The sequence below is a fragment of the Bicyclus anynana genome, chromosome 3, assembly GCF_947172395.1.
Source record: "Bicyclus anynana chromosome 3, ilBicAnyn1.1, whole genome shotgun sequence".
Taxonomy (NCBI): Eukaryota; Metazoa; Arthropoda; class Insecta; order Lepidoptera; family Nymphalidae; genus Bicyclus; species Bicyclus anynana.
In genome coordinates this window covers 14,946,175-14,962,363 of record NC_069085.1, presented here as the reverse complement: position 1 = coordinate 14,962,363, position 16,189 = coordinate 14,946,175, and the positions used below count along the sequence as shown (strand labels likewise).

General features: G+C 34.9%; 2 protein-coding genes across 2 annotated transcripts; one reads left to right on the top strand and one right to left on the bottom strand.

Annotated features, from left to right (window-relative positions):
* The first annotated feature begins 1,945 nt into the window (after nt 1-1,945).
* Nucleotides 1,946-7,148, top strand: LOC112058598 (lipase 3-like). The gene is made up of 5 exons (XM_024099505.2): nt 1,946-2,080; nt 3,382-3,580; nt 4,487-4,848; nt 6,095-6,253; nt 6,763-7,148. The coding sequence occupies exons 1-5, from the start codon at nt 1,946-1,948 to the stop codon at nt 7,141-7,143; spliced, it is 1,236 nt and encodes a 411-aa protein (XP_023955273.2). The 3' UTR covers nt 7,144-7,148.
* Nucleotides 7,149-7,266: 118 nt separating this feature from the next.
* LOC112058599 (uncharacterized) lies at nt 7,267-10,445 on the bottom strand. Its single transcript, XM_052891187.1, has 7 exons — nt 10,224-10,445; nt 9,899-10,021; nt 9,153-9,814; nt 9,017-9,122; nt 8,306-8,435; nt 7,805-7,971; nt 7,267-7,287 (listed from the first exon to the last, which is right to left on the bottom strand). The coding sequence occupies exons 1-7, from the start codon at nt 10,443-10,445 to the stop codon at nt 7,267-7,269; spliced, it is 1,431 nt and encodes a 476-aa protein (XP_052747147.1).
* Nucleotides 10,446-16,189: the final 5,744 nt, after the last annotated feature.

The following is a 16,189-nucleotide window of genomic DNA, read 5'->3' as shown; positions in this document are numbered from 1 at the left end:
TCCCGTCAATAATAACCAGTAAAAAAATTAATATAAATGAAAAAATATCTACATAAAATTTTTGCCGCCGAAACACAACACACTAGCATTAAGTATCTAAGCTAGCAAGCGATGTCATTCATAGAGATAACAGCGTGATTGGCGTTTGCAGTGATGTGATTATATCACGTCACCGCAATCGCCAATCACAAACCGATGCCTTGTAGCGAATGACGTTACAGTTTATGATTGGCGTTTGCGGTGACGTGATAAAAATACAATTTTGTTTTATAAAAATATTACAATTACAAGATTATTTTCACAAATAAAAATGTGATTAGAGTTTCCAGGCATCTAAACTGCCTCTATGCAAAAAATCTTTAGTTTTGTACCTACAGCAGGCGAGTAGCCTATTTGCCAATGCGACTACTTGAATTGAGTGCCAAGAAGTTGTGTTTGGTGTCAGTCCACCTGGTGCGGGGCCGCCATTCCAGCACCTTGGAACCCCAACGGCCATCGGCTCTTCGAACTATGTGCCCCGCCCATTGCCACTTCAGATTCGCGACACGTTGAGCTATGTCGGTGACTTTAGTTCTTCTGCGGATCTCCTTATTTCTGATTCGATCATGCAAACTCCTAGCATAGCTCGTTCCATCGCCCGCTGTGTGACTCCGAGCTTTCTTATGAGGCCCATAGTTAGCGACCAAGTCTCGGAACATAGGTCATCACTGTCAACACGCACTGTTCGAAGACTTTTGTCTTTTGTTTCCCCGTATTTTCACCGGAAAAGCTAGTCGTCTGTATAGGCGCTCCCGAAATTTAATCCGCCTCTGATAAGTATACCTATTACAGATACTTACATATTGCTTGGTTAATTAAAATAAATAGGTAAAAAATCATTTTATCGTAAGCCTTGAAGTTTAATATTTCGAAATTTCAATACTAATACGCTATGACTGATATAGAAATAAGATTAGTAGGTGTGACCTCTTTATGAGTGATAAACAATTATATAATTAGGTACTAATAAAGGTCACCTAATCGAAAAAAATATCTAGTGGGTTCGGCCGAGGCTAGTTGAAACTCTGACGGCAGGGTCATGTACTAGAGTTTAACCATGAATATAAGTAGGTATTAATAGGTAACCATAGAGTTACGATTCGGTACAAGTAGGTAACTAACTAACTTCGTTTTGAGCTTCTACTGAGTGCACGTCTTTGCCTGTATTATGTTGAATTTTGATTTATCGTTCCGGTACGATGTCACGTAGAAACCATTAGCACGCTTTCATCTTAGATTGCATCATCCCTTTACCAGCCCTACCATCATGTTTCACTATTTTCATAATTTGTCTGACTTGCCATACCTAAACGAAGATATGTCAAAAAATTTACTAAGCTAGTGCCAAGGACTATAATAAACTGCCATCGATCGATCGATCGATATCAACCCTTATTCGGCACACTGCTGAGCTCGAGTCTCCTCTCAGAATTAGAGGAGTTAGGCCAGTAGTCCACCACGCTGGTCAAATGCGGATTGGCAGACTTCACACACGCAGAGAGTTGAGAAAATTCTCTGGTATGTAGGTTTCCTCACGGTGTATCTTTACCGTTTGAGACACGTGTTATTTTAATTTCTTAAAATGCACAGAACTAAAAAGTTGGAGGTGCACGCCCCGGACCGGATTCGAACCCACACCTTCCGCAATCGGAGTCAGAGGTCGTATCCACTCGACTATGACGACTCATAAACTGCCGTTAAAGAGTAATAATTTAATCTACTGGTATTATCAACTCAATACAAACAAACAAAATTACCACAATTCGTTTAGTAGACAAATACTTATCAATTTAATCCATCGTCGATAAACAATAGACATTGTTGTAAAATTTAACTGAAGTTCTAGTATTGTCGCATCAAAGCATTCATAAACGTCCGATCAGTTACTGTTGAGCGTTTAACTATAATGTCGAACATAGACATTGTTTTAAGAATTGTTTTCCTTCTGTATGTAACTAGTGGTGATCATTCGGTAATAGCGAAAGAGGAAGATGTTAGTAGTCTGTACAACAATATAATGGAAGATGCCTCATTGGATACTGTATGTATAATCTAGTTAAGTTTAATCTATACCTCTTTAACCACCCATATTCGGCTCACTGTTGAGCATCCTCTCTCTAATTTTTCCTCTCAGAATGCGAGGGGTTAGGATAATACCAAGTCCATCACGCTAGCCCAATTCGGGTTGGCAGACTTCACATACGAAGAGAATTAAGAAAATTCTCAGGTAGCTATGTCAAGTTCATATCCTTTAGGCTATGTCATAGCTTCTATTACGGTCTAAATACAAAACAGAGGGCTTCATGACTTATTTACCTTTAAATTTGTTCTTCTATTGAAAACTCTAATAATTCCTTTAAGGTTTATATAACTATTAAATATTTATCAACCTTCAAGATCAAACATAGGTGTAAAGCTCTAGGTATAAGCCTGTAATTTCATTGGTAACCTTACCCAAGTATATCCTTAACCTTAAACAGAGGGTCAGTGAACTAATAATGGTAGAACTGTAGAACTACACTACAGGATGGCAGCTTCTCCAAGAAGAGCCGTCTCAATAGAGTCTTCTTTCTTTCCTTCTACTCTACGTCTCTAGCCACAAATTGTCTCCGATAATATTCAAAACATTGTTCCTTACATTATTTCGACGATCACTAGATATAAGTACAAAACCAATGAAAAGCTTTAAAAAACAGTAAACTTAATTAATAATTAGAGAAATTAGAAACCACAAAAAACAAACATATTTACAAGAAAAGTAGCGGTCGCCCGCGACTTCGTATGCGTGAAATTCTGTTTTTCACAAATCCCGCGGGCACCGTGTATTTTTTTCGGGAGGTTATGGAGCAACATAAAGTATACTTTTTAGATTTTATGTTGCTCCATAATCTCTATCTTCCAGTGAAAGTCTTAAGAAAATCAGTTTAACTGTTCCAAATATTAGCCCGGACAAGTAGAAAGTCAGACAAAAATTTTAAAAAGCTCGATTATGTTTTATCGTGTAAATAGCTATTACACACGTGAAAAAACACAGTTACTTTGAAATTACAAACAAACACTTCAATTTTATTCATATCTATTGAATTTAAGCATTACTTATTCCTTTATTGAAATTATAAACGCGAAAGTTTGTATGGATGTTTGTTACTCCTTAAAACGCCGCAACTTTGGCTGAAATTTGTAATGGAAATAGATTTTGCTCGGTATTAACACATCCATAGTTCTTGAGGGATTTGTGAAAAACTAAATTCCACGCGGACGAAGTCGTGAGCGTCCGCTAGTATGTTATAGTTCAAAGAACAGTGTAGTCGCTATTGCCACAAAAGTCCGTTTATTATTTAGTTCACCCTCGTGCGGAAGTACGGATACCCGTGTGAAATACACAGAGTGTACACAGAAGACAAGTATGTTTTGGAGTTGCACAGAATTCCATACGGTAAACACAACACCAGTAGAGAGCACCGACCAGTGGTGTTCTTGCAACATGGACTATTGTCGACATCTGCTGAATGGGTCTTGATGGGCACCGATAAAGGATTGGGTAAAGTATATTTGATTTGATTGAGATTGGGTTAACTCAGGGTCGTGATGTTTGGAAGTCCCTACAAAAGACCGATGTCCTCTAATGGACGTCCATCGGCTGATATGATGATGATGAATATTATTAATTCTAAGAATATCACAACCCTTTCCTTCACTTATAGTTTCAAGGATTTTTCCACGTCTCTGTATATTTTCTTTTATATTTTAAGTTAGAGGTAAAGTTTGTGGTGTTGTAAAGGGTGTGTTGTAATCTCTGGATGTACCAAGGATCTAAACCGATTTTTAAAATTCTTTTACCACTAGAAAACCACGTTATCTGTGTTCATACTCATGCTATAAATTACAGCTTTCTAGTAGTAATAGTCTCTGCAAGACTAGAAATAGACAGACTGACAGACAGACATATGGACAGACAGTCGGACATGGCGAGAATATAAGGGTTCCTTGTGGACTACGGAACCCTAAAAATTAATTCGACTTGAAAGGTTCACACACACTGACGAGGAATTCGAAATCTCTTATAATACCAAAGCGATTCTGATAAAACTTTCACTGTTATCTAAGTTGAAGTACAACTATTCCAAATAAAATTAATGTAATCTGACTTAGTCTTAAAGATATGCGCAACAAACCTACAGATATACAAACATATGATATAGGTAGACTAATCTATTATAGGTACGTATGGCACAGACTAACATAATATACAAAACTGCAAATCTGACAATATTACAAACACACCTAGGGGTCAAATTCATAACCTACTTCTTTTAAAGGCGGTTAAAACCAAAGTGGATTTATCGTTACCACTTGCACATCAGAGATTTCGTTAACATGATGTAGTGGTTAAATTGAAACTCCGTGAATCCGTGAACATTGGACAATCTGATTTATAATGTTTCAGGCTACATTTTAGCCGAAGCAGGATACGACGTATGGATGGGTAACGCCAGAGGTAATACGTATTCCCGCAGACACATCTCAATAAAGCCATCATCCTCATCATTCTGGAAGTTTAGTTGGCATGAGATCGGCTACTATGACATCCCAGCAATGATAGACTACGTCTTAAAAGAAACTGGTGTGCCGAGTCTCCAGTATGTGGCATTCTCTCAAGGCACCACTGCATTCTGGGTTATGACGTCAACAAGACCGGAGTACAATGACAAAGTTAGAGCTATGCAAGCGCTTGCACCTGTTGCTTATGTTGGGAATATCAGAAGTCCTCTTATCAGAGCTATAGCGCCATTTACAAATTCTTTAGAAGTAAGTACTAACTCATCTGAGATAGGATTAAAGCTCCATATCTTCTCTGTACTCAGACCAATTATTGTATAAGACCTGCCTCGCTAAACGTTACTTTTCTGTCAAAGTATATGATCAACGATCTAATGCGATTATAAAAACTGTCTCTATAGAATCGATGTTAAATAGTTGTAATCGTGTTCGTCGGTTAAAGAGCTCTGTAAAAATACCTTTTTGTGTAATTGAGTTGCGTAAAACACGGGCAAAAACTTCTAATTTAGTATAAGATATACACCAAATCTAAGCTCGTTTTCCTCAGAAAATGACAGACAATTTTGTTCGTGATTATGAGTGCGATATAGGTCCTTCTATAATTGGTCTGAATCTCTGTAATAATCAGGAAGTCCTGGTTGGGTTAGCGCTGGTGGATTTTTAAAATATGCTGATAATGATAAACTGCCTACCTAATTAATATCTATAGAAATATTCACGATACAGTATAAACCGTAGTTTCTAATCCCCTAGGATTTTTCCTTAAACATCATTTATTGCACCCGGTAGCAGGAAATCTGACCCAAATTATTACTACCTACTTTTTATCTATCTACTATTATAGTAAGTAGGTAGATAACAAGTCGGTAGGCTTAGATTTGGAGTGTTCTAAGTACAAGCTGAAGAGCTAGAAATGAAAGTAAATCAAGTATCGATATTACAAGTGGCAATACAAAATAGTGTTACCGTGACAGTAGGTCATTAGCACTAACACTATCAGGCATAAACTTTATCATACTCTGATCAGGAAGCAGTTGCGTAACCATGGTGTGGCGAAATGCTACGGGTCCCCGCTGGAAGGGGCCCCGGTTTGCGTAGCCGTGAGCTCAGAAATAAATAAAAACAAAACATTTGAAGAAAATTACTTGCTGACTTTTCTAAAATTCCATCAAATAAATTCGCCACGGGCTTTAGATAGTATACTTACGTCACGTTTAAGAAATGTTATATCTTTAGTCAATTTCCAAGTACAATACTATGCCTTGACCTCAACGCCATCGACGTCAAGGCAAGGCAAATACCATAAAATAAACACGTCAATCATTCGATGGCCTCAATGTCATTCGAAAATTTCCTTTTATCGGTGATTTTTGGCCTCTGAATATTTCAAATGATGGCTGGGCCATCCACAGTAATCCATATGATTTCACCGATACAGATTAATGACGTCGGTGGAAATCTGAGTTCTTTAAAAGCTTTAAAACAAATGTTTCAGAAAATAATGCGTTTGATTGGCACAAATGAGTTCATGGCTAACGGATGGATCAACGAAATAGCGGGACAAAAGCTGTGCCTTGAAGAAGCCGTCACGCAGTCTTTATGTGCCAACATATTGTTCCTTCTGTGCGGATACAATGCTCAACAGTTGAATAGAGTAAGACTTGAGATCTTTTAACGTAGTAGCTTGGCATTGAAAGAATATTTTTATGTTAATTCCAAAAAAAGTCCCAAATTATAATTGTGTGCTGCGACAGAACACTTAATAGTATAAGTAGCTGGCAGCATTATTTACTCGTACTTAGAGCTAATTCTACTAATATTAGTACTAAATGCGAAAGTTTGTATGAATAGGAACTTTTTTTTTTGCAAAAACTACTAAATGGATTTGACTGAAATTTGTAAGAGCTCATCTTTTGGATTAACACTAGGCTACTTTTATTTCGATAAAATCCTTGGGTCCTGCGGGGTTTGTGAAAATTTTAAATATGTCTGAAGTTTCAGGCATCCTCTTGTTTATTTACTAACATTATGATCTGATTCACGTGATTAAACGCAAGGTCATGCTGCGGTGCTTACGGCTGTCTCGATATTTGGACCTTTACGCGGTACGAGCAATTTGTATATAACTGAAGGCATTAATACGCTCTAATTTTGTAATTTTAGACAATGCTACCAGTAGTCCTCGGTCACACTCCAGCCGGTGCATCCACAAGACAAATGATTCACTTTGGCCAGTTGTACAATTCCAAAAAGTTTACCAGATTCAATCACGGATGGTTTGTAAACAAACGTACCTATGGCAGATTTACGCCGCCAGCTTACAACTTAAGTGCAATAACAACACCCATATTCCTACACTACGGGGACAATGACTGGCTTTCCACCCCAGATGACGTCAACTACCTATTGAGAGAAATAAAATCTGTAATAGGAAAGTTTAGAGTGCCGCATCCTAAATTCAACCATTTAGACTTCATATTCGCAATTGATGCAAAACAGCTTATATATGATCGCATTATAAAAATTATGTCACGTTTTATTTGAATAAAACTTTGGAAATACAAAAATTATACGTTTTATTTACTTTAACCTGTTAAATATAACTTACACAACGTCCACAATTGACAATTTACATTCTTCTTCGTACACTATTACGTTAATCTTATCTTAGACTTCGGTTGTAGATGTCTAAAAAATAATAATATCAAAATTATTGTTATTTTTAAATAATTGAAAAAAATGTTAAAACTGCAAGTGGAAGGACACAAGAGGACAAGAAGGCAAAAGTAGAGATGTTTGAAGTGTGAAAGAAGTGAGAAAGAGGACATGTGTGTAAAGGGAGTGAAACATATTTTGCTGACCCCACTTAGTAGGATTAGATATAGGAGATGATGATGATCATCATTATCAACCCATATTCGGCTCATTGCTGAGCTCGAGTCTCCTCTCAGAAAGAGAGAGGTTAGGCCAATAGTCCACCACGCTGGCCCAATGTGGATTGGCAGACTTCACACGCGCAGAGAATTAAGGAAACTCTGGTATGCAGGTTTCCTCGCGATGTTATTCCTCCACCGTTTGAGACACGTGATATTTAATTTCTTAAAACGCACACAACTGAAAAGTGTGGACCGGATTCGAACCCACACTCTCCGATATCGGAGATGATGATGATGCGAAGTAAATAATTAAGAGTTCCAAAACTTACAAATACATCCAACAAAGAATGCGATGACTGCGGCGTACAAGATGCCACGGATTTACTTGCATCAACTTTATTATAGGAGGCGTCTATCTCTACTTCTTTCGTATCACATTTATTATGATTTGCTATTGAAAGTTCTCTTTTTACGAGTGCCCCAAATGTATTGTGTACTGTAAACACAGACACTACTTTATTTCATTCATAACTCCACATTCATAACGCTTGGTAATTTAGTATAGGTTTTATAATTTCATTCACATATCATTTACATTAAATGAATTCAATATTCAGTTAACTTGAATTGATCCTTCTGTTTAAAAACCGTTAAGGTAAAATCCTTAAAATTTATGAATAGCACACTTGAAATTTTTACATAGTTTAATACCTTTTACTCTTCCAATGCTTTAAGATTAGGTTTACTTACCACTATTCAACTCTAATATTATGAACAACTATAAATTAATAAAGATTGACTAAAATATTATTATATTATTTTTTATTTACCTTTAGTTAAAATTTTAATAGGATCCTGTTTTTTCTTCCAATAATTGTTAAGGCCGATTAAATTTTCGTCTAAAAGTCTAGAACCATTAGTTTTATGTAACACTTCTAACATGGACACATGTTTAAAATCCTGTAATATAATAGAACGTATTTATTATTCTTACTTAGCAGGAAGGCTCAATCACTCGACGTGCGATGGAGCGAGCTATGCTACGCAGACGAATCAAAATTACCAACATAGCTCAATGAGTCGCAAAGCTGAAGTGGCAATGGCGGCACATATAGTTAGAAGAGCCGGTGACGTTGGGGTCCCAATGATCTGGAATGGCGACCCCTGACCGGAAAGCGCATTGTTTCTCGACCCCTAATCACTATGTGGACCAAGCCGATGGAGGCAGGCAGCTCAAAAACCTTTTTTAAAGGTCTAGCAGTGGACTTCCATCGGCTGATAATGATAATGATAATGACTACATAGCATCAGGTTTAATAATTTTAGAAGTCAATGATTTAACCCTGAATTTTATTGAGTAGGAAATATAGAAGCTTCATTTAATTTGAACCTACAATCGATTTCAGTAATCTCTAAAAATAAACATTCAATCTTGCTTTTTGCAAACAAGAAGCTGAAAATTTACATGAACTTTGGTGAATACATGAAATTGTGAAAGTCCACATAGATCTCATATATGGAAAAAAATATGCATACTTTACCTCATTCTTGCAATTTTTTAATGTTATAACCATTTCAGAATCTACGTTCTTTACTGTCTCGTCCTTCTCACAGCAATGTTCGTAAGGCTTCGGTATTGTGAAGGCTCTGTGGCTGGAAGATACAGTTTTATGATACAAAGGTAAAGATTTTTTTGTCATATCCTGTAGTTGAAGTTTCAGAGATTTGTTTTCTATTTTTAAATGACTCAATTCGTCACTTTGCACATTGTATTGTTGTTGCAAATAATCAAGATTGTTTTTATACATATTGACTGTAGTATAATCTATATGGCACGCATCACAACCATAATCTACGGTTTTGGCACTGAACGATGTACATTTGCTTATTTTCTTAACTAACAATGGAGATCGTTTATTTTCCAAGGAACTAAAATCTAAAGGATGAGTTTGAATAGCTTTTTCTTCACATATATCTGTTATTTTGTTCAACTTTTTATTATCGATACATGATTCAATTTCGTCAGAGTTATTTTGCATTATAATTTTTTTCAAGTATTTTGTGTATGATTGCCATAAATAAGTAGGCTTTTTATTCAATTCTTCGATATTAGTAGTTTTTAATTTTTTTACAAGAAGGGTTTGCTGCATTAATTCGTCTTGCCATGCTTGCGTCACACTTTCAACACTTTTATTACTGCTGCTTGCACTTTTCATGTTGACATTCGTTGGAATATATAGTTTGAATATTTTTTCTGTAATTATTTTCCAAAACATTTTTAAACTTTTTAAAGCGTCTAAACATTTTTCACACGGCCAATGTGTAGTGTCAAACTCTTCCTGCGAAAAGGATTTTTTGATATTTTACTATTAGAACTTAAATTAAAATAATAAATAATACTTTGGACTGTGACTAAAAATTACCTCTATAAAATATTTTTCAAAATTATCGTCGTTTTTTAGGCAATCCTTCATTGCATGACAAGAATCACAAATGCTTTCTAGAACAACTTTAGATTTACATTTTGGGTGACAACTTGGGGTATACTGCAAAAAAAAATATTTATTCTTAATAACTTAAATTCCGAACTTTAGGAGATTTTTCTTAAGCTACAACACTTCTCAGATCTTCTTCTCGTAAGTTGATCTATCAGTCAGTAACGTCTTTTATGTAAGTCCTTGAGGATTTCATAAAAACAATCGACATTGCTAATTCGTTATCTATTTTGCACTATTTCAAATCGCTTACCCATCCACTACGTTTTTTAGTCATTATTCTCAAACAACTGGCTACCGTATGCACAGGTATAACGTAAATGGGCATATCGCTTTTCATCCAATCTCTTAAATAGCAATCTTGCACCTTGAGGTCATGACTCCATGCTCGCAGGTCTAAGCAAGATCCGTATTCCTTTAACTTTCCTTCGTTACGTGCTAACAGTGCAAGTTTCTTCTGACCCGTACAAAACATTGAATTAAATGTTTCATATTATTCATAACTATGTATAAAACATGAATTTATATTTGGTCTAGTTGAGTACACAGATTGGAGGTCTCAAGCGTGTTTATTAAGTTTTATTTGGTTTCTTATTTCTTAATACGTTCTCAGGAAATTTGGAGTCCAAAATGTGGTTACAAATTTTAAATTGACATTAATTTTGAGTGACGTTCAATCACAACTGCCAATATAAAATTATTGCATGATAGGTTTTATAACATTTATATCATAGATACTCTTATATTTATAGCATATTAGAGCAGGATTATTATTTATAAGTTTATGTCTCGTTATGGGGAATGTTAGTAAATTCCGTAGTAAAATTAATTAAATTAAAAAAAAATAAGTAAGTAAAGACTTTCCATTTGAAGTTTTCAGTACCTATTTATTTTGTATGAATTTTAAATTCATACTTTTCCATTTTTAGGTAGATAGGTGGTACTCTTGTAACGTCAACAAGATTCAAATACCTATTGACATTCGATTATAAGCCACCATTCCGTCTTGATTTTAAATGACAAATACAAAATATTTGATATAATTTTACACCTAACCGTAAGTTATAATATTGCAAAGTAATAGCCATCATGAATAACAGAGAAAGAGGGTATATATGTTTAGAAAAATATTAGTCGATAGTGGATAAAGTTACCGACGATGTCGTTTATAACGAAAAGGGAACGCGTGTTCAATGAGTATGACTTATTCGATTTACCAGCGAGGAATGAAGGGAAGCTCAAAGCCTACGCCTCATGCACAGATGCGAGAGCTTGGTCCCACTTCTGTTCAGACAAATCTGAACACCTAGTTGAAATTATAAAGAGGAACAATGAAACAATCCGACCGAAGTATGTACCGACTGATGTTATTGTGAACATGCTGATGTCAGTGAAAAATGCGGAAATAGGACGATTGAAACGTAAGATCCAGGAGTTCGAACAAATGATATCCGCTTACGATCAATTGGATCTCACCTGTGAGCAAAAATGTGATATTGCAAGTGCGGTAAGATTTTTTAATAACAGTTTCGAATTGTACTATTTAACAGAAGTTGGTATTTTGAGAGTGTGTGGTATCGAATTACTTATAATAACCGGAAAAGCAAAAACAAATCGAAAAGACTGCTACGTGAGCAGTATAATTTTCTGGGGTTTGGCGTTGGTTTATAATGATAAAAATCCTTAAATCCAACCAACAGTTTAAAGTTTTCAGTGTAGATGATATTACAAAATAATCTTAGCTAATGGCGAGGTACAAATTTTGGATATTTATAATTTTTAGAAGCAGAGCATTGAAGGATTTTTTACGCCAAGTATTAATTAAATTGATGTTGGTGGTTCCATCTAGAACTCTAGACATAGTAATACAGATAATAATATATCTACCGTACGCGTTACTAAATAGAAGTAACTTCTAATCTAGACTATTCAAAACCTATTCTTATTTATTTGATGCAGTTTTATTAAAATTTATTTTCACTTACAGCATGCAGCTATAAAAGCAGCAAATAAAGAACTGGACGATATGGTTAGAAAATTAATTTACTATTCTTAAAGTTAGATTAGGTAAGTGCCAAATTTAATTATTTCAAAAATAAACTAATTGTTGCAGTGCTTGGACCTGGATTTATCAGGATTTACAGAGGTAAAGAGTGTATTATTTAAAAAATTTACTATTGAATAAAATTCATGTACCTATCTGCTAATATGATTGGTCATTTAATTTTCACTTTTATATTTAAACGCTTAAGGAGCAATTTTAACTAATTTGGAACTCTAATTATTATTTTTATACCTCATTTATTTATTTAGATTATTTGATATCCTAAAAAAAACCTTGTTCAAATAAAAAACAAATTAAAACGGATTAATTCGCACTTTTATTTTACAGGGCATAGATTCAGAAGCTTTTGAGGTACCATTCTATTTTATTTAGTTTTAATTTAGTATATCTAATTGTTTATCAACTTAATATAAATTGCTACAGAATAATTGTTATTATCAGAGCTAATAAATTGGAATTATCCCACATATCTTATTTACTTTTAAAAAATGTAATTTTTATAATTTATGTAATAACAATGGAAATGTTTTTTCAGACTGGTAAATCTAGAGGAGATGAGGTACGAGCATTTATTTCTCATTTTTGTATATTACATACAAATAAAGAAAAATATTCAAATAAAGCGATTAAAATAAAATAATAAACCCACACGAGTATAGCTTTCATAACGGTATTTTTAATATAAGTCTAATCTTCGGTGTTTTTAATATATTCTTTTATTCTTCCGAGTTTGATTGTATTTGTTATTTTTATTTTACATTAATCGATTTTTTCTTTAATTTCAGCTAAGCAGATATAGTTTTATGGGAGAGGTATGAAAAAAGAAATATATTCGAATTATTAATTTCGTTTTTTTAATTCACCACGTTTACGTGCCTTTTTGGAGATAAGTGCAAACTTTATTAGCCTGTGAATCATTATTTCCACAAATTATTGTAAAAAATATCATTAGGAGCATTCCGCATTGAGACACCAAAGTTTATTATCATTATTTTCAGGCCACTTTAACGGCCTTGTCCCCTCCTGATAAGAGAGAGGATAAGAAGATTAGACCTACCTATATTATTAATAATGATCGGGACCAACAAATTGTCTTAACGTGCTCTCTCAGGGATCTAAAACACGAGCCCATGAACTATCTATAATTATACACATATTACTACCAGACATCGCGTAGTTTCACCCGCATAGCTTCCGTTCCCTTAAGAATACAGGGATCATATATAGCCTATAGCACCCGAGGATAGTGTAGCTTCCCAACAGTGCTAGAAGTTTTCAAATCGGTTCAGTAGTTTCGGAGCATATTCAAAGCAGACAAACAATCAAACCGTTACTCTTTATGATATTACTAGCGGACGCCGGCGACTTCGTCCGCATGGAATTTAATTTATTTAGAATTTAGATTTTTCTGCGATAAAAAGTAGCCTATGTGTTAATCCATGCTATAATATATCTCAATTAAAATCATCGGTTTTCGCAAATCTCGGGAAACATGGATTTTTTAAGAGTAACAAACATCCTAACATCCAAACATCCATACAAACTTTCGCGTTTATAATATTAGTAGGATAGGTAGTACTCGTAGGTACTTCTTCTATAAGAAAGGTTTGGCTTAGGCTCCCCAGATAATGTTTTTGGTCAACTTATTCCTTGTTACAGACAGGCAAGTCTGGTGGAGGCGAACAAACAAAATCACAAGAAGAGGTGTTATATTTGTATTTTACATTCTAGATCTATGTTATATTAACAATTTTGTATTAGATTGGACTGCAATTCATAGACAAAACTACTCGTATTTTAAAATAACCTACATCTGATTTTCTTCATTATCTGTTGAAAGCAAATACAACGAATATTAGTTATTTAAAACAAAAAACGGTTTTTTTTTTGTATAGACATTCTAAAAATTAAAAAAACTACTTAATTACTAGAGACATTTGAAAAGTTCGTAGCCTATCGTAGACGTATATCGGAATGGGCACCTTGGCTACTTTGAGTTGAATAAGTACGCGATCGTCTGACAAATTCTTGAGACTGCTTGGAGATGTATGGATCAAATCAGATCCATTATTTTTTTTGGAAGATTTAAAACCTGAAATCTGGTGTTCCAAAAATGCAGAAGCGGTTGTATCCGCCGCGAAAGTAATGGTTTCAGTTTCCTGAGACTCGATGGGTATAATTATAGTGGATTACTTAGAAAAGGGTGTAACTGTGAACTCTGCTTATTATTGAGTTGAAATCTGCTGCGATAGAATCGGTCGCAATCGAAAAGGAAAATTGAAAATAAAACGACCAGGATTTTTGAGAAGAAAAATTTTGTCTCAACAGGATCCCTAATACGAGTTCGGGTTGAAAGCACGGCAGAAATTCATTAGTGTGGTTTTAAATTGTTACTTTACTCCCCATATTCACATGATCTATGTCCATCAGAATTTTATCTATTTCCGGAGCTAAAAAAACTACCCATGAAAAAATTCCAAAGAGGTCAAAGGTGTCTAAGCATTTATTGAAGGCTTTCATGAAAAAGTAATTAAGCTGATATAAAGTGATAGAGTTCTGAAAAGAGTATGTTGAAAAATAAATTAACTAAAAAAATTATGGCCTTGTATTGTCCCGGCTAGGCAACGAACTTTCCAAATTCTCGTACCAATTTCAATTTTTTAACAGATTATTATAGCGAATGGTGACTTGAATGTAAGTTAATTTAGGGTTCTTAATTCTTATAGTTTAACTGATAAAAGTTTTAGTGGTCATTCGACAAGGACAAAGAATCCACGCCAAGGAAGGAAACGAGAAGTAGTCAAGCCGAGCCGCCCTGTACATGCGACGCTAGCACATGTAAGTTAATGTTACATTTGCATGGAAATGATGTATTTGAATGATAGATTATAGTCCAAGAGCCTGCGAAAGCCATACATACTACTACATTTTAGGAAGACTGAAAGTTTGTCAGCCTATGGTCCTACAATAGCTAGAGAAAGTAGAGACGGAAATCGCTCACCAAATTTAAAAAACCATTTAAACAAATTAAAAACACGTTTTTTCATAATTCGTTTAAATTATTTTTTTGTTTGTGATAACATGGTATGAAACTCAATTATTTCAATATTTGCACTATAATTTTCAGAATTTACTCCGATTTTTTCTTAATTTTGCGAGCGATTTCTGTCTCTACTTTCATTAACCAAACTCTAAGTACGGTAGTCAATTATTGAGTTTGGAACCAATATTTCTGTTCAACGTCTGCTTCTATTTGAATTAAGAATGCACTACTACTGAATACCACTACTACTCGTATTGAAAATCTAAAATACATAAGATTAAATCCTAATTCGACTGTGAATTAATCTCGAAAGTGACAAGGCAAATATGTGTAGTAATTGTTTTGAAAAGCATATACTTTTTGTCGGATATTTGAAACCTCCCGCGCAAACCGCCGCCGCCAAAAGCCGACCGTGGCGCTAACGTCATGAAAAAAGAAGATGGCCGCGACACGAAAAAATTAGCCGCGCCGCGCATTGAAAAAGTAAAAGTTTTTGAGTGATTACTGGTGGAATTTAAATTAACTTTCGCGAAACTAATTGAACAATCATCCCGGTGTTTTGCACGACGTGGATGTCCGCTGCATCCAGATTCCGGATTGAAAACGAGCGAAGCCGGGGCGCACGAAGCGGGGGCGTTTGAGGTACAATTCTTTTAATTAATAAATCAAAACCATACATTTTGGTCATTCGGCCGGATTGTACCCGTTGTGATATCAATATATACAGTACATAAACATCACATTAAATTTCACAGTTCAAATCACATATTATATACCTATTTTTTCAATTTGTGTGAACGAACCGACGCCATTGACGATACGCGTGTACGCATTTCAAAATGGCGAAAAATCCTAAATCTGAACAAGATCTTTATAAGTTGCTGCAGCCTCACGTAATAACTAAAGAAATGTGTTTCATGCGACTGCAGTCGTTATTTGACTTAACAAAAAACCTTGATAACGAAGATAATCGTTTTCTGTTCCGCGCAAGGTTCAATGACCTTAAAATAGTTAAGTCAAATTACGATGCAGCCGTGCATGAGATATGTGCCTTAAATAAAAAGTTCGATCCAGACTACTTACCTACATATTCGGATATAACGAATTTTGA

Bases quoted from the DNA above. Each gene is read 5' to 3' on its own strand.
- LOC112058598 (XM_024099505.2), top strand. From the start codon at position 1,946: ATGTCGAACATAGACATTGTTTTAAGAATTGTTTTCCTTCTGTATGTA. The intron at 2,081-3,381 runs GTATGTATAATC...TTTATTATTTAG, and splicing joins AAGATGCCTCATTGGATACT to TTCACCCTCGTGCGGAAGTA. The intron at 3,581-4,486 runs GTAAAGTATATT...ATAATGTTTCAG, and splicing joins GGGCACCGATAAAGGATTGG to GCTACATTTTAGCCGAAGCA.
- LOC112058599 (XM_052891187.1), bottom strand. From the start codon at position 10,445: ATGTTTTGTACGGGTCAGAAGAAACTTGCACTGTTAGCACGTAACGAA. The intron at 9,123-9,152 runs GTATCATAAAAC...TTCCAGCCACAG, and splicing joins ACAAAAAAATCTTTACCTTT to AGCCTTCACAATACCGAAGC. The intron at 7,972-8,305 runs GTAAATAAAAAA...CTGTGTTTACAG, and splicing joins TATTAAAATTTTAACTAAAG to TACACAATACATTTGGGGCA.